General features: G+C 45.6%; 2 protein-coding genes across 2 annotated transcripts in view; one reads left to right on the forward strand and one right to left on the reverse strand.

Moving 5' to 3' along the window:
* Sgpp2 (sphingosine-1-phosphate phosphatase 2) overlaps window positions 1-16,781 on the forward strand; it is a 60,432-nt gene extending 43,651 nt beyond the window's left edge. The window contains exon 4 of the mRNA XM_032901434.1: window positions 15,989-16,781. Coding sequence (XP_032757325.1) covers window positions 15,989-16,540 — 552 coding nt within the window. The 3' untranslated portion in view covers window positions 16,541-16,781. The remainder of the gene's footprint in view (window positions 1-15,988) is intronic.
* A 7,199-nt stretch (window positions 16,782-23,980) lies between these two features.
* Window positions 23,981-27,153, reverse strand: part of Farsb (phenylalanyl-tRNA synthetase subunit beta) — a 64,003-nt gene continuing 60,830 nt past the window's right edge. Inside the window, exon 17 of the mRNA XM_032901435.1 lies at window positions 23,981-24,527. Within this exon, the coding sequence (XP_032757326.1) occupies window positions 24,376-24,527 (152 nt within the window). The 3' untranslated portion in view covers window positions 23,981-24,375. The remainder of the gene's footprint in view (window positions 24,528-27,153) is intronic.

Consider the following 27,153-nt stretch of genomic DNA (forward strand, 5'->3'; position numbering starts at 1 on the left):
CTTGACCCTGGGAAGAAAACGGGCAAGAGCCCAGGGTAGAAGGTTGGGAGTGGGGCTCTCTGAACGCTGGGCTCCAGTTAGAGGTAGTCTAAGGCTGCTGAGACAAACCTCCGAGGTAACTATTGGGAAACACGCAGTTCATGGCCACGAGAAGGCCACAGGTGCTTTTTAGGCTCTGTATTGCTTGTAGGTCATATAAAAAATTAAATATTCAGTGACTATTGTAGGTTCATTTGTATTTCCAGGGATGCTTTAAAAATAATAAAAGAGGGGCCTGAGAGACGGCTCTGAAGTTAGGTGCCGCTGATGACTTGAGTTCATACTGAACCTGCATCCTGTTAGCATCTTCTGAGGAGACAGTGCAACCTGTGGCATAGGCATGCGCTTGGATCTGGGCAGCCTGTGACACTAGGCTGTGACTCCTTTGAGGATAAGAGTCTTTTTTCTTTGCTTTTCCTTGCCATCGCCTTTGCCCTAGTTCCCAGCTGGGTTCCTGGCACTGGGCTCCCAGCTCACTGGATTGCCACCAGTGTCAACAGATTACCATCTGCTAATCTATTTTTTTTCCAACTATTTCTTTGCAATTTATTGAGTCAGATTAGAAAAGATTCAGCTGTGGGTCTGAGATCATCAGATCACAGAGTCCTTTTTTTTCTTCAGCATCATTTTGTTTTGCTTATTAGAATAATCTCTATCTTGTATGAATATAAAACGGAAAGCATCATATGGTAGCATATACTAAGTCAGCATGGAGGCCCGTATGTAAGTCTCTAAGAGTAGAGGGTGGCAGGTTTAGTGACCTTGGAGTGAGGTGTAGGGAATGATAATTTTAGCTGTCTGAGAAACCAATGCTCTCTCTCTTTCTCTTTCCTTCCTTCTCTTCCCCTCCTCCCTCCCCCTCCTCTCCCTCTTCCCTTTCCTCCCTTCCCACATGCTATCTCCATGTCCCCAGCACTAGGCCATGCTTAGCTTTTTACATGGGTTCTAGGATCTGAGCTTGGGTTCTTGTGGTAGGACAGCAAGCACTTTACCCACTGACATAGCTCCCCAAAACCAGTTCTTAGGAGGGAAGGACATCTCAGAAGAGGTCCTCAGGACATTCCAGGTACATGTCATCTAATCAGCGGGATGACAGAGCAGCCAGGGACAGGGAAGGACATTATACGTCTTCTTGTGGGCCACCTGGTCCTTGGATGAGAGTGTGTGAGACATACCTAGGGATCAGAGGAAGATTGGTACCATGCGTTAGGATGAGGTACCTGGGGTCTAATTCTACAACCCTCACTTTGGGGGTTCAAGCAAGAAAAAAAATTACAAAGCATTTGTTATGGGTGTGACACATACGGATGTGTGAAATCATACTTGTGCAGTTCAGAAATCTTCTAGCAAAGAATGGATACTAGGCTGCATGCAAACATTACCCATGTCAGGAGACAACAAGTCCTTGAGGTCTCATCTCTGCATTTCCCTAAAGGCACCGCTGCCCCGGTCATCAACACCATCCACTTGTGTAATGGCGTGTAGTAACCGGGAGCACACTGCCTCGAGTTTCACTTTCCCTTAAGCTTGTCAGTCAGCCCCTAATTGCCTGTAGCTTCGTGTTCATCCGCGGCATTCATTAGTAGTGGTAGTTTCAAGACCAGGCCTTGCTATATCACCCGCTCTGGCTTCAAACTCTTAGGATCAAGCAATCCTCCACCCTCAGCCTCCTTGACAACAGAAGGCACGTGCCACCATGTCCGGCAGAGTTTGTCGTTATATAGTATTCAACTATGTGAAGACATTCCACTGTTCCTTCGTTAGCGACATACATTTGGGTCGCTCCCAGTGAGACGGTTACAGACAGTACCGCTTTGAACTTCCCTTCACACCCTTTAGTGCAGATACATGGGTTTTATCTGAGTCTGAAGGCAGGAGACAGGGCGTCTCACAGGTGAGTGAGTGTTCATCTTTGAGATCAGCCATTGGGTGTGTCAGTTCCTGCTCTCGCTGGAAGCGTATGGCAGTCCCCTCCTCCACTGTCTCCTCATCGTATCATCCCATGAGACGTCTCGGTATCTTATTTGATTTTGGTTTCTCTGAGTGATGGTTTCTTTTCAACCCCTGTTATATGTTTACTGGCTATTAGATATCTCTTTCTTTGTGAGATCCCTCCCCCATTTTAACTGGATCACTTGTCTTTTTACTGGTAGTTATCAATAGACTGCTAGCTAAGTGTCTTATTAATTCTCTGCTTTGTAGCTTGTGTGTTTTTTAAACTCTTTTATTGGCAGTTTTTGGTGAGAATTTTGAAATCTCAGTGGAGCCCCATTCCTGAATCTTTAGCTGATGGTTACAGTTCTGTGTCCTAAGATATTTTTCTGCATACCACAAATCGTGAAAATATTATTTTATATCTATGACGACTTGTTTTACTTTGCTTACTTATATCTGTGTTCCTTTTGTGACTTTTGTTTTCTATGAATGCCCAGTCCCCTGTGCACTTGGGAGCGTTGTCCTTTATGCACATAGGGAAGGCTCATCCTCACAATAAATTATGTGACGACTTACATTCTCTCTGTATATACACACCATGCTCTGTCTCTCTAACGTCTTGCCACGACCACTGTTCTGTAAGACTTGACGGCAGGTGGTGAAGGCCTTGCGGCCTCTCCCTTGCTCGTCTGGGCTCTCAGTGTTTCCATATTAACTTTGCACCCAGTGCAGCTTGTCATTTTCTCCACTGCCGGGCTCTTACTGAGATTAAATGAGTGGGTATTGTCTCGAGAGAACTGGCATCCTGCATTGCTGAGCCTTCTTGCCCATGTGTGTATTCAGATCTTTGCTTTTTCTCAGGACCATTGTAGTTTTCTGGCATGGATGTTACATATCATATATTACATGGCACACCAGATGTATTATATATAAGTATTTATAGTATTATAAGTATTTATAGGTATTGCTCTAAGTCAGCCATCCTCAACCTGTGGGTTGCAACCCCTTTGGGGTCTGAATGACCCTGTCACAGGGGTAGCATATCAGACATCCTGCACATCAGATATTTACACTATGATTCATGTTAGTGTCAAAATCACAGGTAATGAAATAGCAATGAAATAATTGTATGGCTGGGAGTTACAACATGAAGAACTCTGTTAAAGGGTTGCAGCGTTAGGAAGGTTGATAATCACTGTTGTGATCGCACTTACGAGTATTAGCTGCCCCAGAGGACAGTCCACCACAACCTTCTGAGGGAAGGCCTATTTCTATCCCATTCTTCCAAATGATGAGACCTTAAAGGAAGTGATCAGAACTCTCTGTGATCGAGATGTCCAGCCTCACCACAGAAGGAACATGGCCATCTATACATCTTCCTGTCACTCTGTAAAGCAAGATGTCAGAAATCTGGCTTTCAAATAGAGGGAGGCCTACACAGTACTCTCTTGGGGAGCTTAGCTTTTGCTCATAAACCCAACATCCAGGGCACAAGCCGGCATTCCCCCCGGAGCATGGAGAAAAGACAACGTTAGACTTCTTCCTCCAGGGTGTGAACAGTTGTGACGTCACCAGGGCCACCAAGAACTCAGAGACTCCCCCTTTACATTTGTGTGCCCAGTATCACCATATCAGAACCCACTTCCAGACATGACCTTTTCAGTACATTCTGGAGCTTTTATCCTCTTGTGTGTTTCACACAATGGGAGGCCCCACCATGCTGCATAAATATGACTCTGTGATGTCCTCTGTAGTCTAGCAAGTTGAGGTGGACTTGGTCACTCACCAATGTGCCCCTTGTCCCTCAGCATCGTCTGAGAGTTTGTTAGACATGCAGTCTCAGGTCACACCTGGACCCTGTGTCATTGGAAGCTGCACTCACGGCGTCCCTGTGGGGTTCTTACATGAGGTACAGCCTAGAAAGCAGTCCATATGCATCACATCCCTGACAAGACAGAGGCGATACCAATTACACACAGCCTGCAGGGACCTGCAGGATACGTACACCACATGGAACATGACTCTGCTCTGTTTTCTGGTTACTCAGAGGCCCTGCTGCCCACCCAGGCTCAGGAGAGATGACCTAAGGGTCTGACGGGGTCTTTTGTTCACTCTCCCCCTGTACCTGCCAATCTCATGAGCCCCTCAGCAGTTGTCAGAGATGATGATAAATCCCGCCTGGAAACATGTCTGAGCTGTTGTCATAATCCTCCTGGCCTGCCGAGCCTTACCGTTCACCACAGATAGACTGCCCGCACACACGGGAATTTGAGGTGGGGAGTTTGAGGAGGTTCATGATCAACAACTGCTGGGACTTGTTATACTCTGTGGAGCCAAGAGGAGCAAGTGACGATTTTCTAAATGGGGCTAGGTATGGGTAAAGTTTAGAAATAGATATTACCCCCAATAGATTCCTAGTTGATACTGAGAGCATACAAAGCTATAATACACCTGATTATATAATATCCCTAAAAAAGAGTGCCTGTCCACCTTTTAGTGCACTCGTACCATTTAAAGGACATATCTTGGGTTGCAGAGAGGAATCGAGGGTGAGATACCTGCTGTGTAAGAATGGAGACCAAGTTCCGATCTCCAGTGCACACAGAAGCCAGGGCAGTAGCACACGTCCATGGGCCCAGGGCTGATGAGGTAGAGAGAGCAGAATCCCAAAAGTTGGCAGCAAGCTTAGGGTCAGTGACATACCCTAAAGTTAAAGTGAGAGGCCTAGAGAGATGGCACAGCACTCAAGACCGAGTACTACTCTTCCAGAGGAAGACCGGGATTGGGTTCCCAGAATGCATGTTGGTTGGTCCACAACCACCTGTAATGCCAGCTTCAGGAGCCCAACACCCTCTTCTGGTGGTACCCACATGCGTGCACACACATACACACACACACACACACACACATACACACACACACACACACACACGCACACACACACACACACACAAACACACACTCACACACACACACACACACACTCATACACACACACACACACACACTCACACACACACACTCACACACACACACACACTCTCACACACACACACACACTCACACACATAAATAAGTAATAAAAAGATCATATATAAATATAGATTCTTTTTGAATGAACTCTATTCGAATATCTCTTATTAGAACATACTCAACCATCAGCTAGTTTTACCTACAACTGTCTCATCTGAATAGCATTAAATAATCAACTACTTATTAGAGCATCTTCTTTAACCTTTCCAAATGATGTCCTCCAAATGCAAAATGAACATAAAACCAAATGTTTTCTTATTAATGTTTTTATAATATTTGCTTTTATTCTATGTGCAGAATATTGGCTTGCATGTATGTGTGTGTACCACGTCTGTCCACTGCAGAGGCTTGAAGGGGACATTGGGTCCCCAAAACTGGAGTTTCGAATGGCTGAGAACTGCCATGTGGTCCTCTGTAAGAGCACCCAGCGCTCTGAATAGCTAAGCCATCTCACCAGCCCTGGGTGAGAGACTGTTCAATTCATCATATCATGGTTTTGCCAGCAAGCTCTAATGAAGGAATCAACAGATCCTCTCAGAAGTACATTAATACATTAATACAGAAGTAATAAATACATTACGGCCGCTGGGCTATGCATGAAGTGGGTTCCACATGCTACCGAGTCCCAAAGGCAGCACGCTCTGATCTTTGGCAGAATAATTTCATTTTTTTAAATTAATTTTTTTCTCTTATTAAAAAATATACCTTTTCTCACATAATATATCCTGACTATGGTTTTCCCTCCAATGACTCCTCCCAGTTCTTCCCTTCCTCCCTCCCACCTGTGCCCCACCCCCTTTCGGTCTCTCATTAGGAAATAGACTTCATGAAAGGAATAATAATAAATTATAAGATAATTAAATAAAATAAAAACTAAAACATCAGAAATGGAGAAAACAAACAAACAAACCCAGAAGGAAGACAGCCCAAGAAAATGCATAAGACACAGAGAACCACTTGTTCACATACTTAAGAATCCCATCAAAACACTAAACGGGAAGTCATAATATATATGCAGTGGGCCAGTAAGGTAAAAAGAGAGAAGAATATATATGTATATATGTATGTGTATATATATATATGTACATTATACATCTAAATAAATCAGACTATATAAAATATATAAAATCATACATATGTATACACACACACACACACACACACACACACACACACACACACACACACCAGACAAAATTTGAAAAGAGGGAGCTCCGACACAACACTGTGAGACAAGGAACCTCCGTAGCTACTCCTTAGCTTGCTTGGTGTTGATCGTCTACTGCCGAGCACGCATCCCACCCTTAAGAGTAGTTTGTTGCCCCAGAGAGACTCCCTTGGAAAAAACTATATTTTCATCTGCAAGTGGTTATCAACTGCAGATAGCGTCTGGGTTAGGGATGGAGGCACGCATCCACTTTTCCTTTCAGCTCTAGGACCGTGCATGTGTCTAGCACAGGCCCGTGCATGTGTCTGTGAGATTATGGGAGCTTTGCTCGTGCTGGTTTAGAGGGCCCTGTTTCCTTGGCATACTCCATCCCCTCTGGCCCTTATGTGCTTTCTGCCTCCTCTTGTGCAGGGTTCCCTGAGCCATGAGAGGAGGGATTTGACGGACAGAGACATCCCAGAGTTCCAGGCTGTTTCGCTCTCCTCATAGCATCTAACTGTGATTCTCTGCATGAGTTACCATCAGCTGCGGGAGGAAGCTTCTGCAAATTTCTCACTAGCGTATCTTGCAGACAGGTCCCCATTGTAGAGCAACAAGTTTATGGCCCGGTTGGTGTTTACATTTCTCCTTTGGTAGGGTGCAGGGTGCCTTCCTGTACCAAAGACACTAGCATGTGGGAGTGAAGGCTCTGGGTAGGCACCAGCCTGGACTTCTCCATGTTCAATGAGTTGTGTGGGTGCTGCCTTTAGCAATGGAGTCTCGCCACCAGTTTGTGGAGAGCAACAGCATGGGTTGTTTGGAGGTTCCCAGGTTCCCTTTGTTCAACAACGCAATCAGATGTAACCCAATCCCAGTACCCGATGCTTCATTCGGTGACAAGAGATGTTCACCTGGGCCTCCGTCTCACCCATTACTTGGTAATTTTGTTTACATTGTCTTCATATGTGAATACATTTTAGAAATTCTACTGGACTAGGTTCCCATACCACGCCTCAAATGGCCTCTAATTTTAGCTGTCTCTCCTTCCTCCCGTCCCCTCCCCACTTGATCCTGCTGTTCCAGTTTCCCAACCCCATGCATCCATAACAATCTATTTTATTTCCCTTTCCCAGGGAGATCTGTCTATCCCCCTAGTCCCTTACTCTATACCTGGCTTCCGTGAGTCTATGGATTTTAACATAGTTATTAACTTAACAGCTAATATCTACACATAAGCGAATATGGACCAGCTTTGCTTTTCTGAACCTGGGTTACCTCACTCGGGTTGATTTCTCTGGTTCTATTGATTTACCTGTGAAGTTCATGATTTCATTTTTTACATGGCCTAGTGCTATTACATCATACAAGTTTACCACATTTTCTTTACCTAGGCAGAGTCATTTCCAATGAACAGAAATCATTTGCCTTTTAATAAGTCAAAACCCAACCAGACAGCTTGTCCCTTCAGGGGATCGTAGTGTGAGAAAGTTTAACGTTATTGGCATTTTTGTTGATTATGTGTAGAGATAATATGTTCAATACATTAAATATATTAGATGAATAAAATGAATTTTTTTTTTTTACTTTTATTCAGTCACAACTAAAAAAACCTTTTTTTTTTTTTTTTTTTTTTTGAAACAAAAGTTTCGAGACTGGTCTGAAGCCTTGATCTAGTAAACCGTGAGATGAGCAAAGCTCTCCCTCCTGTGACCTTCAGGTGACCTTTGTCCTTGAGTGACATTAAAATGAGGCTTTGTCTTGAGACAGGATTTTAGTTCTGGATCACTGCGCAGCCAGGGCTCACCTTGGCCTGCTTGGTTCTCCTACCTCTGTCTCCCGGGTTCAGGATTGCAGGCATGGGCCATCCCCATCTACTTAAGCTTTTGTTATTTATTAATTTGGGGGAGGGGGAAGCACTTGCTACACTGCCCTGCTCTGATATGCCCATACTTTGTAATATTTTAACCCAACCACAGAAACCCATTCCTTGTCAAAATTATCAACGTGATTTCTATCCACTCTTTAAATCGCCTCACTTAGTTCTAAAACTACAGCCCAAGGAAGCTGGTGTCCTCTTTTCCGCCCTGTGTGGCTCCTTCTCGGCGTCAGTGAGTTTTCAAAAGCTCTTTTGAAGCCTCTCTTTGTAGCCGCAGCGGGCTATGCCAGGCTTGCTGGCCCTTAGTCCTAGATTTGTAACGATCCTGGGTCATGTAAAGTGGCTTCAAGGACAGCCATGGCACACAACGGAGGCAGCTGAGCGGCCGAGCACCCACTCTCAGGTCCAGGACAGCAGATCCTACTGTCTGTCTTCTGATTGAGCTCTGTTTCATTTTTGATTTGTATTTTGTGTGTGGTGTTCGCACAGGTGTGGGCACTCATGCACGTCATACCCATTCCCTGCACTCGTGTGCATGTGGCATGGGGCCACAGGTGGACACTGGGCGTTTCCCCCTTGATTGCCCTCCACTTTCTTTAGAGGCAGGGTCTCTTGTTGAGCTTCCCATTTCAGCTAAACCCAGCCATTTTGTCTCAGGGACTTTCTGTTTAGGATTACAGGTGGGCCACCATACCTACCTGGCATTTAGCTGGTGCTGGGGATACTTATGCTCCACTGAACTCAGTTTGAGACAGATTCTCACTCTGTAGACCAGGCTGGCCCGGAGCCTGCAGTTTTCCTGCCCCAGGTTCCTGAGTGGCTGGGGGTTGCAGGCCCAGGTGTAACACCTGGCTTGTGTGCAGACATTGATGTATGATGATTGAGAATTAATACTTTTGAACATATGTCTTCCCTTTTCTTCCCGATACAAATGTTAATTATATAGCGCACCAGTTTCTCTCCGAAATCACTAATGTGCATATTCATGAGCACTGTGGCCTCCCACTCGCTCAGGCCTTTACTGAACTCTGTCTTCGCCATTCTGAGAAATCAAATCAAACCTGTGCTAGCACGGGAAAGCATACTCCAAGATGTTCAGGAAGGGATGCTGACAGATTTCCAGCGGTTACCCTCGTTACCCCGGAGAGGAAGGACAGGTCTGGCTTGGGTCATTGTCAGTGTCCTGGCATTCAGACAGTCTGTGCACCTTGGCTTTGCCTGGGTTCCTGGCTTCAGCTCACTCTGTGAGGCCCTCAGGGCTAGAGCAGGCCCTCCATGTTCTCAGCAGGGGGTCTGGCAGAGGAGAAGTTGCCTGAGCCAGAGTTCCCCAGCCTACAAACCTAAATGGTCCAGGGACCTGAAAGCATTTTTTGCAAAATTGAGGAGTGTCTGGCTCTCCCCCTCTTTCTAGCCAGACAACCTTGGGCAGCCCTAACCCCTCCATCGTGTTCTTCAGGGGAGATGCTGGGAGAAAGGATGAAAATGTGTCCCAGTAAACCACCCTTGGGAAAGGAATGGAGGGTCAGAACGCACTAGTGTAGACAGGGGAGTCAGGGCACACTGTAGAACTTTCCAGAGATGTTCAACAAAGCTGAACACGTCCTTTCTGTTTGGCTAATGATAAGAATGCACAAAGTCATTGTCACTAAACTCTGCCCTGACGTGCCTCTCCTTCTTCTTTCACTTTCTGGTTATCTGTTGTTTTTCACTCCTACCTGTGGCCGAACGCTTGCAGTCCTTGGCTTTCTGCATGTGCCTTGTCTTGCTCCACGCAGTGACATCGACTCCCATCTGCTGTCCCAAAATGACACGATTTCTTTCTGTCATTTGGCTGGATGAACCGCCACTGTATACATGTAACCCGTTTTCTTTGTCCATTCATCTGGTGACAGATGCCGAGGCTGATTCCACAGCGTGGCTCTCGTGAAGAGCCTAATGGTCTTTTCATTAATATAAAAGCACTAAGCTGGGCATAGCGATGCTCATGGTCAGGCCAGCACTCTGTGGACAGAGGCAGGAGGATTAGGAGTTCAAAGTCACCTCTGGCTACATTCAGAAAACACTATTTCTGCGTACCATATGGGTAGAAAAAAGGTAAAGGTGTTAACTGCGTAAAATTCGGTGAATCAGGAGAGCATATGGAAGACAGAAATCCTCTGTAATATTCCCACTTAGTAAGCCCATTTTATTTCCTTCTGATATTTCACCCATATATATGAGTGTTTGTATGTATGTATGTATGTATGTGTGTGTGTGTGTGTGTGTACTTAAGATTAGACTGTATTCTCATCATTATGTCTCACTTATTGTTAACTTGGAAGCCACCCGGAGGGACATGAGATTTCCAGACATGTGTCTTTTCAAATGGAAAATGTTCGTCCTCTGTTATTAAATAAGGAAGCGGCGGCTTCCTCACCTCATCTTTTGTGTGAGCCGCAGGACATGTTCAGCTCAGACCTCTTCGAGTCTCTCTCTATGTGGCGAGCCTCTTTCTCTAGGCTAATTTTTCTTGTTTGCATTTTCGGGTTTTTCTCTCGTGGAGCTCGTTACCTTTGGTCTTAGTTGTGGAAACTGAAATAGCCCAAGAACTCTTTCGAAGTGTAAACTAATCCGTCCTTCCTTCCTTCTTTCCTTCCTGAGACCTAGTGTCCTGTATCCTAAGCTGTCATTGGACTCACTCTGTGGCTGGAGAGGGCCTTGAACTTTTGATCCTCCTGCCTCCGACATTGGGATAGCAGGTGCATGGCACTCTGTCCTACTTTTATCCCACGCTGATGCTGGGGTTCCGCATATGAGGCAGGCACCCCACCAACTGAGCGTCTCCTCAGACCGCAGGTGGCGGGAACTTTTGTGAGCAATTTTACTCTCTTCATTTTCTTCAAATTCCTTGAGTAGAATCTTAGGTCTAGTGTTTCTGTAAGGTCATATGCTTTGTAATTTAATTATCTTCATCCCTGGAAATGTTTTTGAAGGTTTCTGGTTTTGTTGGGGTTTTGTTTGTTTTCTTTGTTTTGTTTTGGGACCAGTGCTATGGCCAACCTGAGCTACAGAATAAGACCTTGTCTCAAGAAAAGTTATTTAAAAGTAAAACTTAGAGCATTTACAGTTCTTCTGCTTAGAAGTATTTACAAAATAATTTTGTTATAAAAAAAATTTATAGTCCCCAACTTGGAAATCTCACTTGTATGGCTCAAATGTTTTCTTATTAAAAAAAAAAAAAAAAAAAAACAAACCCTAAATACCTTGACTATAGTATCATGGATGATAATCCAAATGTATGGCTAGAAGAGAGGGGGAAACGCCATCTTCAGTCGTGTAGGCTAAAATTAGTTTTGCCTTGAATAATGAGGCTATGGACCAAAATAATTTCGTTTGGCTTGAAGATGGACACAATTGGTTTATAAAGACTATTCCAACCAGATGTCAGGGGCTTTGGTAACCATAATTGCAAAGAAGACAGAAGGAAACAGGGTAAATTCTTATTTGATTCTTTGAAACAGTGGGGAGTCGGCATCCCAGCCTCCTGACTCTGCAGGCGAGTGTCTGCTCTACTGTAGTTAGTGCAGCCGCTTTGGGAAGGGCTGCAAATAAGTCAGCAACCTCGGCTTCACCTGGACCTTCTGGCCAGACCCTTTTAATGAGCGGACAGGGAAGTATCTAATCACAGCAAAGACAAAACAAGGGAAGTCTCCGAGGCGTGGCCCTTCGCCTTCCATTCAGGGGGAGGGAGATCACTGCCCACTGTGGAGATACAAGACAGGGTATGAGAGAGGCACAGCCCTAGAGCTGAGCCTCAGAGAGGAGTTGTAGGAACTCGACAGGTAGAGATGGCTGGAGCACACCAGAGCAAAAGGGAATACAAAACTGTGCAAGGTGTTCAACAAAAGGCAAGTGGGCTCGGCCTTAACCAGCTTCTGTTTGCATTGTCAGTGGTGAAGCGGGCAGAGGCTTAGAACTGGACAGAGTACTGGAAATAAGTGTCCGTTGAGTGCACGATCCTAACCAGGACACCTGTACCACCCTCCAAGGCCCAAGGAACGTTGTGGAAGAAAGAGCAGAAAGAATGACTGAGCCAGAGGATGGCTGAGGAAAGATGTTTTCAGGACAGGACGTTGCACTCATGAACTTACAGCAGCAGAAGCAACCTGAACAAGACCTACTTGGGACTGAGCCCATAAATATCCTATCAGGGAACGGGGAGGGGCTTCATGATGCCCCACCTCTCCCCAAGGAGCCCTTAATGATTATTAGGGAGTTGTTTTTCTTCATATACGGAAGTTGCCCATGTTCCAGTAACTTACTGTGTAGACCAGGCTAGCCTCCCAAGTGCCAGGATAAAAGGTGTGAGCCACCATGCCTGGCTCCAAAAAAAAGAAAAAAGAAAAAAGAAATTAAAAAGTGAAAAAAGCAAGCAGACCCATTTGAGTGAAGTGGGAAAAGCAGTGAGAAATTCCTGGAAAACGTTGAGGATGGTGACCGTGCTCAGGTGCTAGGCAGGGGTGCCTGGGCTTCATTTAGTTTTGTTCTAAATTTACATTCCCTGAACCTAGATGATGCTGGAGAGTCAGAGTGTAGATTCCTGGCTGCACTCTTGAGTCGGACAGGGGAGAGTGTCTATTCTGCCTAGTTTTAATGGTCAATGTGGCACAACCGAGAACCATCTGAGAAGAGTGTTTCAATCGATGACTCTGTCAGGTGTCTCCATGAGACCTGCAGCCATCAAAGTAACCCCATGAGCAACCAGGGCTGGAGGGCCAAGGAAGTGAGTGATCTGGTCTTAGGGGACTTCCTTCCTGAAGGGACTTGAGCTTCATCTCTGTGCATGAGGCAAATGCCGCCTTTTGTCCCTGTTGACTTCCTTAGGGGTCAGACATGAGACTGGTGGAGGTGACAAGAGACCCTCCGAGTGGCAGAACCTTCTCTCCCCTGTGAGAGGACAGACTCGTTTATAGTGTTGAGCTCTCCCCAACTCTTAACAGTAATGTTCCCTTACACACATAGACAAAATACTCTGGTCCTCAGCAGACGCTCTGCAAAGAGGTCCCCACTCATGTGACCATGGATGGGCAGATCCCATCTGGTGAAGATGCTGAATTTAATTTCACTTATTTCCAAAGGAAACAACAAAGACATACACATGATACAAAATTCCAGTGTGAAGCTTCCCTGCTGTGTACCCAAGTGCATTGCTCTGTAAATATATACCTGTCTGTGTGCCAAGCTTGTCAGTCAAAACGGAACTATATCTCTTACACGTGCCGTCCAGCACTTTGCCTCCTTAACTATCGGAGGATCTAACAGTTTGCTATGTTCTGTGTCATTTAAAAAACATTATCCCCTTAAACTGTGTAGAAATAAGCACATAAAAACTCTGCTCAGCCAAATGTTTCTAAACCCACACCAGGGAATATACGATGTGAAATCTGGATTGTCTGGTCACTTCCTTAAAATGTTATGGCAGCCAAGGGATCTTTAAATCCAGGTTGGCAGAGCCTCCCAAAGCTGGCTTCCTCACAGATCCCAGCTCCTGTTGGCTTCTGTCACAGGCTCGTCTTGGCAGGTAAGACAGCTGCATGAATGGCATCCTCAATTTGGAGGTCCCCTTTACGCCTTTTTGTAGGGTAGATGTTGTCCCATAGTTCTTTCCCATTGCCGAGCTTACTGGGCACAGCAAGCTCTATCCCTGATGGATCCGACTGAAACACAGGTTCACCTCCATTTCAGTCACAGAGAAACTTGAGCAGGACAAACACCACCTACCGGGCTGTCCCTGTGTCCTGAGTTGCTGAACTGTAGGAGTGAGTTCTCGGTAAACAAGAGGGTCCTTGAACAGCCTTGAGAACCGTCTGTGCTCCTGACCGCGCCACACAAACCCAAGTGCTTGGAGACTCTGTGTCTCTTCAGTAGTCACTGTGAAAGCATTTCTGCTTCTTCTCAAGTACTAACGGGTCAGCGTTGGCAGCTTTAGTCTTCACTAAAGGGTCTCTTCTCACTAAAGCAGCCAAAGCAGGCTTCATCTGGATATGTCCCCAGAGGGGCTGAATGTAGTCAGCAGAAAGCTCTGCTCTGTCGTCCTCGCCTCAACAGCCCAGGCCCACCTTGCCTTTTGATGCTTGGAGCATCCTCTTGTCACAGCTCTGTCCCATGGTGTAACTATACCACAGTTAAACGCAATGCTACTCCTAGAGGGGGACTTGGTGAGTTCCAGTATCTTGCCATCACCTGCCACATCGCTGTGAAGAACATGACAACCTCGATTCAGCTGTGGGCAGTTACAGCCCCTGGGCCAGGTCCCTGGGTGGCGCTGCTAGCTTGGAAGATAAATGTGTACCTTTAAAAGCAACTGGCAAGTTTCTGCCTCACAAAGCCTGCAGCATTTTCCACACAGATGAGTGGAAGACGGCTTCATCGACAGCTTTAATTTTCCCTTTGGTTTCTTGAATCGGAGTCTCACAAAGTGGCCTGCAACTCACCATCCCCCTGCCCCCACTTCCAAAATGCTGAGACCCCATACACACCATCGTGCATTCACCACTGTGCCCAGCTAATTGGATTTTGTCTGAAGGACTGGGTGAGGACCAGATACTAGGAGATCCACAGCATAGTCTGAGAAGTTAGGAGTACAGAGTTAGGGGCCTCTCTAGGTCTCTGGAGGCTCCTTAAAAGGCAGCAGCTGACACTCGGCAGTGTTACACGAGGCCAAAGGAGCCCGCAAGCATTTCCATTTTCATTTGTTTGAAATGTGTTCTTAGTTAAAAAATTGCCAGTTATTGGCGTACAATTTTGTGAATTTGGGGCTGGTAAGATGACTCAACAGGTAAAAGATGCTTGGGTACCTCCAAGCCTGATGACCTGAGCAATCCTTAGGAACCTCATGGTGGACAGCACTCATCTCCCTTTGATTTCCACAGGCCTGCTGTCGCACGCACACACATGCACGCACAAATAATGTAACCGTTTAAAGTTTTATGAAGTCTAGCACACACATACATTTTTACAATCACCATCTCAGTATGGAATAGTCGTATTATCCCCAGACTGTATCATGACATCCTTTTTAGTCACACAAGATAAACCAAGTCCCCTAGGCAATGGCTGATAACTGTTCCTTGCCCCGAGGTTTTGTCTTTTAGAGAATTGCATATAAATAGAGCCAGGCAGTATATAACCCTTGGAGCTTGGCTTGTTCCATCCAAAAGCATTTCCTGGAGATTTTATCCAAGTCGTACTGCGCATCAGTGGTTCATTGCTATTTTGATTGCTGCAAAGTATTCCAGGACATGAAGATACCACAGTGTTTTTATACCCTTTCAAACAGTCAGGAATCTGGGCTTGTCTACAGTTCGGGTGATTATTAATGCAACCTCTATAAACACTCAAATACCAGCAGTCACGGAAACACCAGTTCTCATTCCTCCCCAGTATTATTTGATTCTTCCATATTATGAGTAAATATTGGAGTGTTTTAAGTATTAAACAGTATACGTAATACCGTTTCTGCTATGAACTGTCCGGTTTCATTACTTACAGGGATGTGCATTTCCTTGTGATATTTAAGGGTTTAAGGGGTTAATAGGTCATTCATCTGGTAATGTTCGATATTCAGAGTTTTTTTTTTTTTAATGCAGTAAAGAGTTTAGAGCCTTCACACTACTCTGCCAAGTCTTCACTCTGTGAGGACTGTGATAATTTTTGTGATCCAAAGTGTATATAACAAAATAAGATTAAATGACCACGAAGCTATCAACCACTCACTCAGAAAGAAAATCAGAATTTATTCTTGGAATACTGAATGCTCTTGTAAGAAAGTATGTGACACTGTAGCATGGTAACTATGTATATAATTTCCTATTTTCACTTTAAATTCTTAAATATTTATTTTCTTTGAATACATATTATAAAGCATGCAGAGATTGCATTCCCGGCGCTAAGCGGCCATTTTTCTTGTCTCCCGGCAGGATGTCCTGGGTGGCGTTCTGATCACGGCGGTCCTCATCGCCCTGACCTACCCTGCCTGGACCCTCATCGACTCCCTGGACTCCGCCAGCCCTCTCTTCCCTGTGTGTGTCATAGTTGTGCCGTTCCTCTTGTGCTACAATTACCCTGTGTCCGACTACTACAGCCCGACCAGAGCGGACACCACCACCATCGTGGCTGCGGGGGCTGGAGTGACCCTAGGATTCTGGATCAACCACTTCTTCCAGCTCGTGTCCAAGCCCACCCCGTCTCTCCCTGTGATTCAGAACATCCCACCCCTTACCACTGACATGCTGGTTTTAGGTCTGACCAAATTTATGGTGGGGATCATGTTGATCCTCTTGGTTCGCCAACTGGTGCAAAACCTCTCTCTGCAAGTGTTATTCTCATGGTTCAAGGTGGTTACTAGGAACAAGGAGGCCAGGCGAAGACTAGAGATTGAAGTCCCTTACAAGTTTGTCACCTACACATCTGTTGGCATCTGTGCCACAACCTTTGTACCAATGTTGCACAGGTTTTTGGGATTGCTCTGAGCCCAAGACAAGCTGGGAACTAGTCTGCTAATGCGAGATGTGAAATGTGAGAAAGCCGTTGATTCAGGTAATCCCAGTGCCTCCTGTTTAAGGAAATCCTGTCATAGTTTTATTTGCTGATGTGACATAGATACTACTGCTGTGGTACCAGCCATGCGATTCATCTGTAAGGACACCAGGCTCAAACCACAGCTGAGGTCTGCAAGACCACCCCTCCCCTTTCTGTTACATGAACTTAGGACCTGGTCTTGGGTGGGCAGGAATTGTGGCCCGGCTTGGAATGGCTACAAGCCCCACCAAGCTCCAGAGAACCAGCAGACTTGAGGTAATATGAAGGCAGGATAGTTCTTTTCAGTCACAACCTTGCCTAATGCCGAGTCTCAATCCCCAAACTGGAGTTTGATGTGGGAGTAAGGGCGGCACCATGGAAAATTGCAACTCTTTGGCAGAATTATGTCTTATGCTGTGATTGGACTGGACTGTGCCTGAGTGGGTGGTGAGAGCATTCTAGAACAAAGTTTCCTGTGAGAAGAGTGAAGATGGTAGCAGAGTTAGCTATGAGGTCACCGGAAGCAGAGCTATGAGGCCACCGGAAGAGCTTGCTTCGTTTCCCTGCCCATCTCCTCCAGGCACTGTTAGCAAAGGAAGCAAGGAAGCAAGACGGCCATCTTCCTTGCATATAGTCTGCAGCATCCCAGGATTCCATTTCCACACTAATGTAACCAACACAGACGGGCTGCCAGCTTCTCACAGGTGGAATGAGGACAGCTGAGACTCCTCCTGCACTCTCCTGCTTGGCCTTCGGCACCTTCGGTTGTTTAAGCCTAGAAGGCACTGGATCAGCACAGGAATGAATGAGCTTCGTCCTCTGGAAGCCTGACCAAGTTAGGCAGCCCTAACATTGCCTCATCCCTGCGACGTTACCTCATCCCTGCTCGGCTACTTTGTATAAATGGTTTCAATTATTCCCCCACTAGACGGAATCAGGGACCCCCCCCCCTCAGTCTTCCGGCCTCTTCTTACCTCTTGGCAGTTTTAAGAGTCTCAGTTAAGAATTTTAAGATTTGAAGAATTTTAGGGCAAGAAAAACTGCAGTCTATTTTGAGAAAGTAAGCCAATTAACTGTAACACCTGTTAAACCTAGCGTGGTCTACCCCAGCTCCTTAGATCTGGGAAGGTATTCATGGTGACCACAGCAGAGACCTCCTTCCCTGCACTCAGAGCTTCAGAATAAGGATCAGGTGCATGACATTCTGAAGGGTCGGTGTCAATGGTAGTGGTTGATCTTTTAAGGGATGGTGTCAGGAAGCCAGTGTTTCACTATACGCACATATTGGACAAAATTACACACACACACACACACACACACACACACACACACACACACACACCCTTAAAAGCTACCGAGGCTCCAACTTTTGCAATCAATGTGAACACCAAAGCCAACAATTTCTCTCATTTTAAGTCTGTCCCATGGCCCACGTTGGAATGATGTTCTTTTTGGTACTGAATATAGTGTTTTAATTTCTGAAGAATAATTCTTGGGCTGGGCATGGTTTTAATCCCAGCACTTGGGAGTCAGAGGCAGATGGATCTCTGAGTTTGATGCCAGCCTGGTTGGTCTACAGAGTGAGTTCCAGGTCAGCCAGGGCTACACAGAGAAACCCTGTCTCGAAAAACAAATAAAAAGAATAATTCTTAACAAAATGCCCATTGTTAACACTTCTCTTACTTATCATAGTTAAGAACAGGAATGGAAACAGCCCAGCACTTCCTGGTTTTGCTGACAGTATTTCAGCTCCATGGCTGGGGAGCCGCAAGCCCTGGCTTATAGGTTTGCTTGCCAAGGCTAGCCTCTCCAGTGCATGACTGATGGATGATAGGGTACTTTCTGCTGTTTCTCCCCCAACCCCCAAGCTACCAAACTAGAGCTTGTAAGTCTGGTTGAATATTCACACAGGGTGATTTTAGTTGGTTTGTCTGAATCCTCATAACTAAAAGCTCAGCTTTCCCCAGCAAAAGAGGCTGTATGTATTGTCACAGCGGTGGGCGTGGGGATTAGGAAGTTCAAGGCCCAACAACAGGAAAGTTGACAATCGAATGAAGGCTGTATTTACATAATTTACATGGAGGATGACTATATTAGCCACACAACATTAAACACTGGCCTAGGAATTTGTCCCCTTGACTGGTCACTCTTTGATGGACTTGATACCAGCAGATGGAGGGAGGGAAGTATTCACTGAAGATGCCAAGCTTAGTTTTGGATTCCTACAGCATTGGTTTTAAACCCTTCAGCTTGATCATGTTTTTTTGCCTTTGGTGAGCTTTCTCGATTCACTGAATTCACTTCTTACAGAGCAGCACTCTACCCTAGTAAATTTTCTCTTGGTCTCCAATTTCTCTCTGGAGAGAGAGTGCCCCCTGCTGGTGTAGCTTGTCTTAGTCCAAAGGCCCTCTTGCTCTGGGCTGGCCTGGTCACCAGAATGTGTCCCTCTAAGTCTAGGCCCGGCCCACTCAGACACCAAAGTTTTTCAGCTCCTCTAGGAATCAGGGAGGATAATATATTCTTTTCCCATCTTGCTATTACTCTGGGCCAAGGCATCAATCTAGAACCGGCTTCTCAAACAGCTGTCCATTTTAAGTCATTGCTCAGACCTGTACCATATGCTGGAAAAAGACATAGGCAAGACCCTTAAACTAATACCTTTTTGTGGCAGCCACTAAAACCATTCCACAATGTGCCTGGTATCTTGGGGTTTTCTTGCCCAAACACACAACTGTCTTCCAAGGATAATCACAGCATGTGGCATTTCAGACCATATGTTTCAGGTTTCTATTTTGGAAACCTTCAACTGTCTTGCTTATGCAGTGTATGTAAATTTATTCTTTTTTAAAATAAAATCTTTTTTTTTAGTATGATTATTAAATGCTTTAAAAATCTAATGTTTTGTTTCCGTGGATTTTTTTTTCCAGTTTTCGTTTTTTGAGACAAGATCTCAGTCTGTAACCCAGGTTAGCCCAGAGTGAAGAGAACTAAAATGCTTTCATAGATAACTGCCCTAGTGGTTGAGCCATCCATTGAACACTTTTCTCGTGACTCAAATTTGCCTAACTGTAATGCTTTGCTTGTCTTTAAGCACCTTGATTTGCTCTTTGAATTAGCAATTCAAAGAAAATTGCTCTTAGATTAGCCAGATATGTACAGGAGCACATGTGAGACTGTATTCACACTGTGACCAGGGCATGCTCATCACCCGTGCTGGGCACCTAAGGGATGTAAAAGCTCCAATCTTTTCTGTGGAGTTCTCCCAGGTCAGAGAATTTTAGGTCAGATCTGAAGTGCCAAGGTTGTGTGGAAAAGACCAGGCCGTGGGAGGAGGCAGTACCGAGGACAAGAGAAGTCCAGGCTTTATAGAGGGCATTGCTTAGAGGAGCCAGGCTTAAAGGGGAGACCAGGTTGCCTAAGCAGTGGGGTAAGAAGGTACAAGAAGCTACTCTACATGTAGGGACCAGCTGGACGGAGGCACTCCCCCAACTCTTAGAGGGAAAAGCCAGACCAAACCTGCATGGTCACTGTGTGAGATGGGTGATGGTTATGGTGTTTTCACAGGCTTCTGTCATCCTGATTCAAATATTTCAGTGTGCCCCGGATACCTTCACCCCTGCACCTCTGAACTACTTGCTCCCAGGTCCCCTAGTTAGAAAACATGCACCGGTAGCCCTTGTGTATTCCACATTCCTTAGGCTTCTCCACTCAGTTCCTCAAACTAGTCCTCAGAAACAACATTCATAAATTGTTTCGCTGTGAACAGGGTTTCTTGTCTCTTTGGTGAATAGATCTATTTCTCCACAGACCCGAGCCAAGCACGACTCATTTTAGACAATTCTCCTCCAAGATGCTTGTGTTTATTTTGCTTGTCTGAGAGTGTATGATGGTGTGAGCGTCTGACACATCTTCTATTGCTCTCCACTGTACACTGGAAGCTCACTATTTTGACTGGACTGCCAGGTCAGCAAGCCCCTTCCTTGGACTTTCCTGTCAATACCTTCTAGTATTGGAATCACAGAAACAGGACCTCAGGCCCCCCTTCTGCACAGGTTCTGGGAAGTCAGGTTCAGGTCCTCCAGCCTTCACAGTGAGCGAGCCATCTGCTCGGCTCTTGCTCTTACTGTAAACTTTCAATGTGCTTTGCTGTTTCAAAGTCACATGGCAATTCTTCCTTCCTCACAAACATAAGACTTTAATAAATTAGTTTGGTCTTACTATACATCCGTTGTTTTCTTGAAGTGGGGCGCACCTGTAGTACAGACTCGAATACTGACATGCATACTAAGACGAGAGCTGAATGTGGGCCATGAATAGAATGTTAAATTTTTAAAAACCATAGCCACATGAGACAAGGGAGCTATATGAAGCCAAAGAAATTCCTGGTGCTTCTCCACGCCTGTCTATGTGGCATGCAGAAACAAACAAACAACAGCGCCTGCCGCGCTAGGAGTTCGTCCAGTACCGCTTTGCCACACTCAACACATCTGCCAGCCTTGCTTTTTCCTCTTCACTGCGACATCATGATCCCCTGGGTTAGGACAAAGCCAGATTCTTCCCAGTGTAGGTGTCAAAGAAAGCCAGACCTTTTGGTAAAAAGTCCAACTGGTCCTCTCTTGAACCAAGGGTGGGCATGGCAACCTGATGCTGCTTTAATACAAGTACCTAAGAGGAGTTTGTAATGTGCTAAGAAGTCACAAACCAAGAGAGGAGAGGGGTCTCTGGTCTGCAGCTTTGTCACCTGGAAACCATATGGTGGCCCCGAGGGAACAAATTATGCAGAGCTCACCAAACACAGACCATCTTAGCCCATCTTAGCTAGACACTGATAGAAAACTGTTGAAGGGTCTAGAAGATGAAAGGAAGATATCCATTATTCCCTTTACAAACCCCAGTCCTGAGCCAGCTAGGGACCTGTATACTTACTAGTTCTCCCCACCTGAGCAATCTTCCCACAGCAGTTTGTGGGCCACCTGTCTGCTCATCCTGCTTCAGGTGACCCCAAGTGTTTCTTCTATAAGTGAACTATAAAATGATCTAGACGACTCACGTTTGAGATCTCTGATTGACCCACCCATCTCTGCCTAGTGTGGACTCCCTATCTGCCCAGAATCCAGTGAGTAGTTTACCCAGGCTTGCCTCAAGCAGAACCACCTTCTCGGCTCTAAGGAAGGGCTTGTTTGAAGGGCCAGCATAGTATCCTCCTTCGTGACAGAAAGGGGCAGCTTCTGGAATGTAAGTTCCTTTGCCACCAAGTTTGGTATCAAAAAGGCACACTGTATCCTTACTGTCACTCCTTCTGAAAGGGCTCATTTGCTCGAAGGCCTCGGTTTCCTCTCTCAGCTGTGCCCTGCCTCCTCGCATTCGTTAACTGAGCTCTTTCAAACGTTTTCTAACACAGCACCATGCCTCAGTCCTAGCCTGGCTTCCTTAAACAGAAGTTAGGGGCAATGCTGAGAGAAAAACACTTGACTCTGAGCACTGAAGCAGTCATGAGAGAGAGAGAAAAAAAAAAAAAAGCATTGGGCTTTGCTTGACCAGACACAATCCCTCTCAGCCCTTTGCTGGAGATGCTAATTCAACCAAGTCTGGCTGCCCACGCCCAGGCATCCTTCATGCCTGTTGGAGACTCAAAGCCAAGCAGAGAATGTGAACTCACCCACGCAGTCTGTCGTGGACACGTCAGGCCGTGAGGTGCCCACTTTTCCTTCTTGTTGTACAAGGTTGCTGTTTTTATCCGAGAAGGCCATGCTCCCCGTCCACAGCCACATGTGGCAGGCACCTTGGGGCGCTGATGGTGTTCCCAGAGTACTGACACCCTGGATTGTTACACACACCAGTCTCCATTTTATTTCTTCACCTGCTTAGGCGGCCAAGATAGCACAGGCACAGCAGCTTCAGAAAGAAGTTTATGTCTCACTATTCAGAGTAGAGGTCCAAAGCTAAGGAGCCAGCAAGTGCTTGATTACGAGGGCTCTTCCGGTTTGTAGGAGGCCACCATCTGGCCCTGTATCCACAGGACCTCTTTGTTATCTATGCAGGGGCACGGGAAAGCAAGCTCTCTGGAGTCTCTTCTGGAAAGCTGCTAATCTCCCCAGGAAGGCTTCATCCTTACAACCTCATCCAACCCTGCCTCCCTCCCAAAGTCCTCGCTTGTAAGAGCCATCACACCGAGGATATTGGAGAAGGGCAAAAGTTCTGTTCCTAGACAGAACTTTGGAGTTACCAGTTGGGTCAAATGCTTTAAATGAGAGGCTCTATTTAGCTTAATGCAATTAATATGCCTTTTCAGGTCATTGCTCCCCTTTGGGTATAGTGGACGAAAGAGCCAAAGTCAATAACACCAATGCTTCATCAATATCAATAAAGCACAGAGAGGTCACCACAGGAGAACTCCCAGCAACATTTCCCTCCTAAGCCACTCGGCTTCTCGTTTAGAGGAGCCACCGTGACTGGCTAGTTTCTCCTCAACCTACTCCTGTTTAAAGATTTAGATCGTGTGTGTCCCTGGCACCCAAGCAGGTCGGATGGTACTAGACCCCTGGAACCAGGGTCACAGCTGTGAGTCATCAGGTAGGTAGGAGTCAAACCCAGGGCTTCAGCAAACGCAGTCAGTGCTCTTAGCCAGAGTCACCTCACCAGCCCCCACAAGCTCTTCTTCTACGTCAGTGGGACTATTCACAGTCTTTTATGTGTGGCCTCTGTCTTAGCTTGTGTGGACACACTTGTGTTATCAGGGGTCCATCCCTCATAAGGAAAGCATGCCCTTCATGGAAAGGCTATGTGGCCTGTGCTACTGTATATAACACTGAACATGGGCACAAAAACTGTTGTGTGATCACTCGAGTCAAACTGTTAGAGGGTGTTTCAGGTTTCAAGAAACCACCAAACTACTTTCCTGGCTGTATCATTTTACATCCTCAACAGCAGAATGCAGCAGTCCCACTTGGACCACCAATATCCGAGCCATCATTTAAACATGAGCTCTTTTTACATTTTTTAATATGTATTGGTGTTTCCTGTTCGTGCACATCTGCACACCACTTATGTGCCTAGTGCCCTTGGAGACCAGGAAAGAGTGTCAGATCTGGGATTGCAGGTGAGTAACCATGTGGGTGACAGGAATTCAGGAATTAAATGCAGGGGCAAGAGTATCCAGTGTCCTTATCCAGCACCTTTTCAGCCTCCACAGAAGCCATTTTAAGGAATGTGAAGCAGTTTGTCAGTGTGGGTGAGGACTAACAACCTTGTCTTATGAAGTTGTAAGAAACTGTATACACGCACATACACACACTCACCCACACACACTCACCCACAAACATACCACTCATATACACATAAATAAACTTTTAACAAAGATGAGTTGAAAATATGGCACTGCTTAGTCAGACTGATTCTTAAAAATTTTTCCTAAGTTAATGATTTTATTGATTATCACTTATCAGGTATAGAAAAGGCGTAAACATGTGCAACATGTGTTCTACTTGATGAGTTGTTTCCTTCTGTGCAGGAGTCATAAGTAACTGACACTCTGAAGGCCAAGCGAAACTTGCACTTCCAGGACTCACCCTGCCCGTCCAGGGCACCCCTCCCCAGTGTGGTACATACAGAAACACACGGCTCTTCCACAAGCTGGCCTACTGCCGCTGCGCAAGGAGCCAGATAGCACATTTCACTTTATTAAACATTAACGCACAAATGGATGTGCCCTGTAAAAGGGGGCTGAAGGATACCACAGGAGCAGAGAGGGACACCTACAGACAGAACCACACAGCAGAGACCAACTTCACAGAAAGGGCTCAATATTGATTTCCAGAGAGGAACAGGGCATGGTCAGCTCAAATTTGGTGATAACATCGGGATGAAGGACGCCTAGCTTCCCGATACTTTGACCCCCGACAAAGATCTCGGCACACCGTCCAGGGAAGAATGCAGAACCTAAAACAGAGTGGGAGAAAAAAAAAAATCAATGTTTCTTGTGACAAAAAGAAAGTCAATAGCCATTTAACACTAAAGCCTACAGGCCTCCTTCAAAAATAAAGCCACTGGCTGCACCGTCAGCACCCTCACACTTGCTAGAATTAAGGAGCACTTACAGCTACACCAGGAAACAGTCATGATTAGCCCTATTTTCTGATCATGGGGGCTGAACTGGAAGGAGGCTGCGGAAGTGTAATCCTTCCTTAGGGGAACTAAGTCCAGAAAAGGACACAAAGAAAAGAAGTAAAACTGATGAGCCTCCACGGATGGACAGACAGACAGACAGACAGAAGCAGGCTCTCCCACATCAGTACTTGCTGGAAAAGGAGTCTGCTATGGCTCCATTCGCTCCTGACCATGTCACAGTTCACCTTACTACACTGAAGTACACGGAAATAACACAGCCACAGGGGCCTGCATATATAATGTGATTATAGTCCACGTCTCCACAGTCAACCTGCGTCCCTGCCTGAAAAGAGGCGTCTGAGCAGACGGGGTGCATCCTCTGTAGAGCTCTGATGACGGCCACGGCAGAGCCGCAGCAGAGCCACACGTCCTAGCTGACTCCTGCTCTCCTTCAAGGAAGGCAGAGCTCTCTTTCTTTGCTGCCAGAGCTCTGCTCCAGCTTCCCACCCAGTAACCACGCTCCAGGCTTAAACAGCTGAAAATGACCCAACAAGCAGGAGGCCCACCCACTTCCTAGCCACTAAATTACCAGTGCCACAGGCTTATCAACGCACTGGACTCTGCAGTAGTTAAAAAACAATGCTGATTCATTTCTCTCAACAGCCACTTGAAAAGGGATCAGACCCACAGCTCCTGAAGGAGTCGAGCAAAATGTTTACTGGCTTGAACTATAAATACCCAGCAGAACTGGGCCACAAGCCTGCAGTCTGCCACTCAGAGTGAGTGCATTATTTATGGGGAGCAAACTGCTGAGTCTCTAATAGCTCCAAGGTTAGCATAATTAAGAATACGGAGTGAGATGGGTGGATAGGGGACTCTACTACTACTGGGCTGATACCATGGAGACAGAGTTATACAGACTGCCCAATCAGTGTGAGAGGCACTTGCTTCTATTCTCAGGAAAAAACAGAAAAACTTTTTTTTTTTTTTCCCATTCTCAGCCCAAAGACAACATGGCTGAATTCTTTTCTTCACATCTCATCAAGTTAAGTGACTCTGCTTCACAGTCAAAGCCAGCCATCCCAGGAAGTCCATTTGAGTGCTACAGTTGGCTCTATGCCCTACTCCACACTCAGGAAAGGGTTGGGGAAAGGAATGTCACACAACAACTCAGAAACCAAACTGGATAGATGCTAAAGTCTAGCGGGGACAGTAATTGTGGTTAATTCTGATAAAGATGTCATACTCTTATCCTATGAATGCAAACATAACTTAAAAGACAACACACCCATAAAGACAAGACTGTCAACTACAGCATCAACAACAGGAAAAACAGGGAGGGAGGCTGGCTGTCTTCAAGGCAGAATGAAAAGGACTTTTCAAATGACAAGCCAAGGAAGCTTTTACCCAGAGCATCCAGTACCCTGCCCTCCCCACAGACAGAGCAGTATGGCTAAACACATAACAAGCAGCATCAGATGACAATGAGGACGCTCTGATGAGGACAAGGACACTCCTGAAGGACTCTGGCTTGCTCTAAAGGCCACCGGGGAGGAAGTACTCAAGGCCTTCCTGACAGCCTTGCTTTAGGAAACTTTCCTTTTATCTATTTTCAATTCCAATTTGATTGGATTCATTTTAACTGAAGCATAAAACCAAACTATTTTAGAATCTAAGCCAGATGTGCTAGTTCTAACAATGTTAGCAAAATAAAGTCTAAGATAAGAAATGAGAATTTTTACTTCATATAACAACATTTGATTCAGCATTTTTTAGCAAAATTCAGTTATATTCGTCTTCAGTTGCCAGGTTTACTTCACCTATAAATTTGGACCAAACTTTGCTTTTGCTCATTTATCAGCTAGATATAGAGTTACAAAAATATTTGTATGAATAAATACAATTTTCTCTCTTTCCAAAGAAAAACAAAGAAAATTCATATTCGAAATTATTTAACATATCCCAGGTAAAAGAGCACTGAAAAAGGATTCAAATGTCAAAAGTTCACACTTTCATAGGCCCAACCAAAGCCACAACTGCTGCTCAAAGACTTCTTGGCCACCAGGCTCCTCACCTCCATGTGCTGAGCCAGGCTGGGACCCCTGTGTCATCCTCCATTCTGCCCAACTGCACACCTGGACTTGTGTTGCCAACTTTATTTTTTACTACCGTTTTCATGTTGTTACTTCTAATAAGCTCTGATGACATCATCAACACCCACCGACGAGTCTCACACTTCCTGTTCACTTAGAGCAAGCTAAGGCTCTGTTCTCCGAATATACAAACTGAGAAGTGTGCAAAAGGGCCTTCTGATATCACAAGCAGAAAGAACCTTAAGAAACAAACACGCCACTTGACTGATGCCACAGATGAACTAGAAATGTGTAAAAGTTATAAAAAAAACCAGAAGCATTCTTACTATTTTAGAACCTTACACAACAAATCAACTCGACAGCAG

Source organism: Rattus rattus, chromosome 4 (genome assembly GCF_011064425.1).
Source record: "Rattus rattus isolate New Zealand chromosome 4, Rrattus_CSIRO_v1, whole genome shotgun sequence".
Classification (NCBI taxonomy): Eukaryota; Metazoa; Chordata; class Mammalia; order Rodentia; family Muridae; genus Rattus; species Rattus rattus.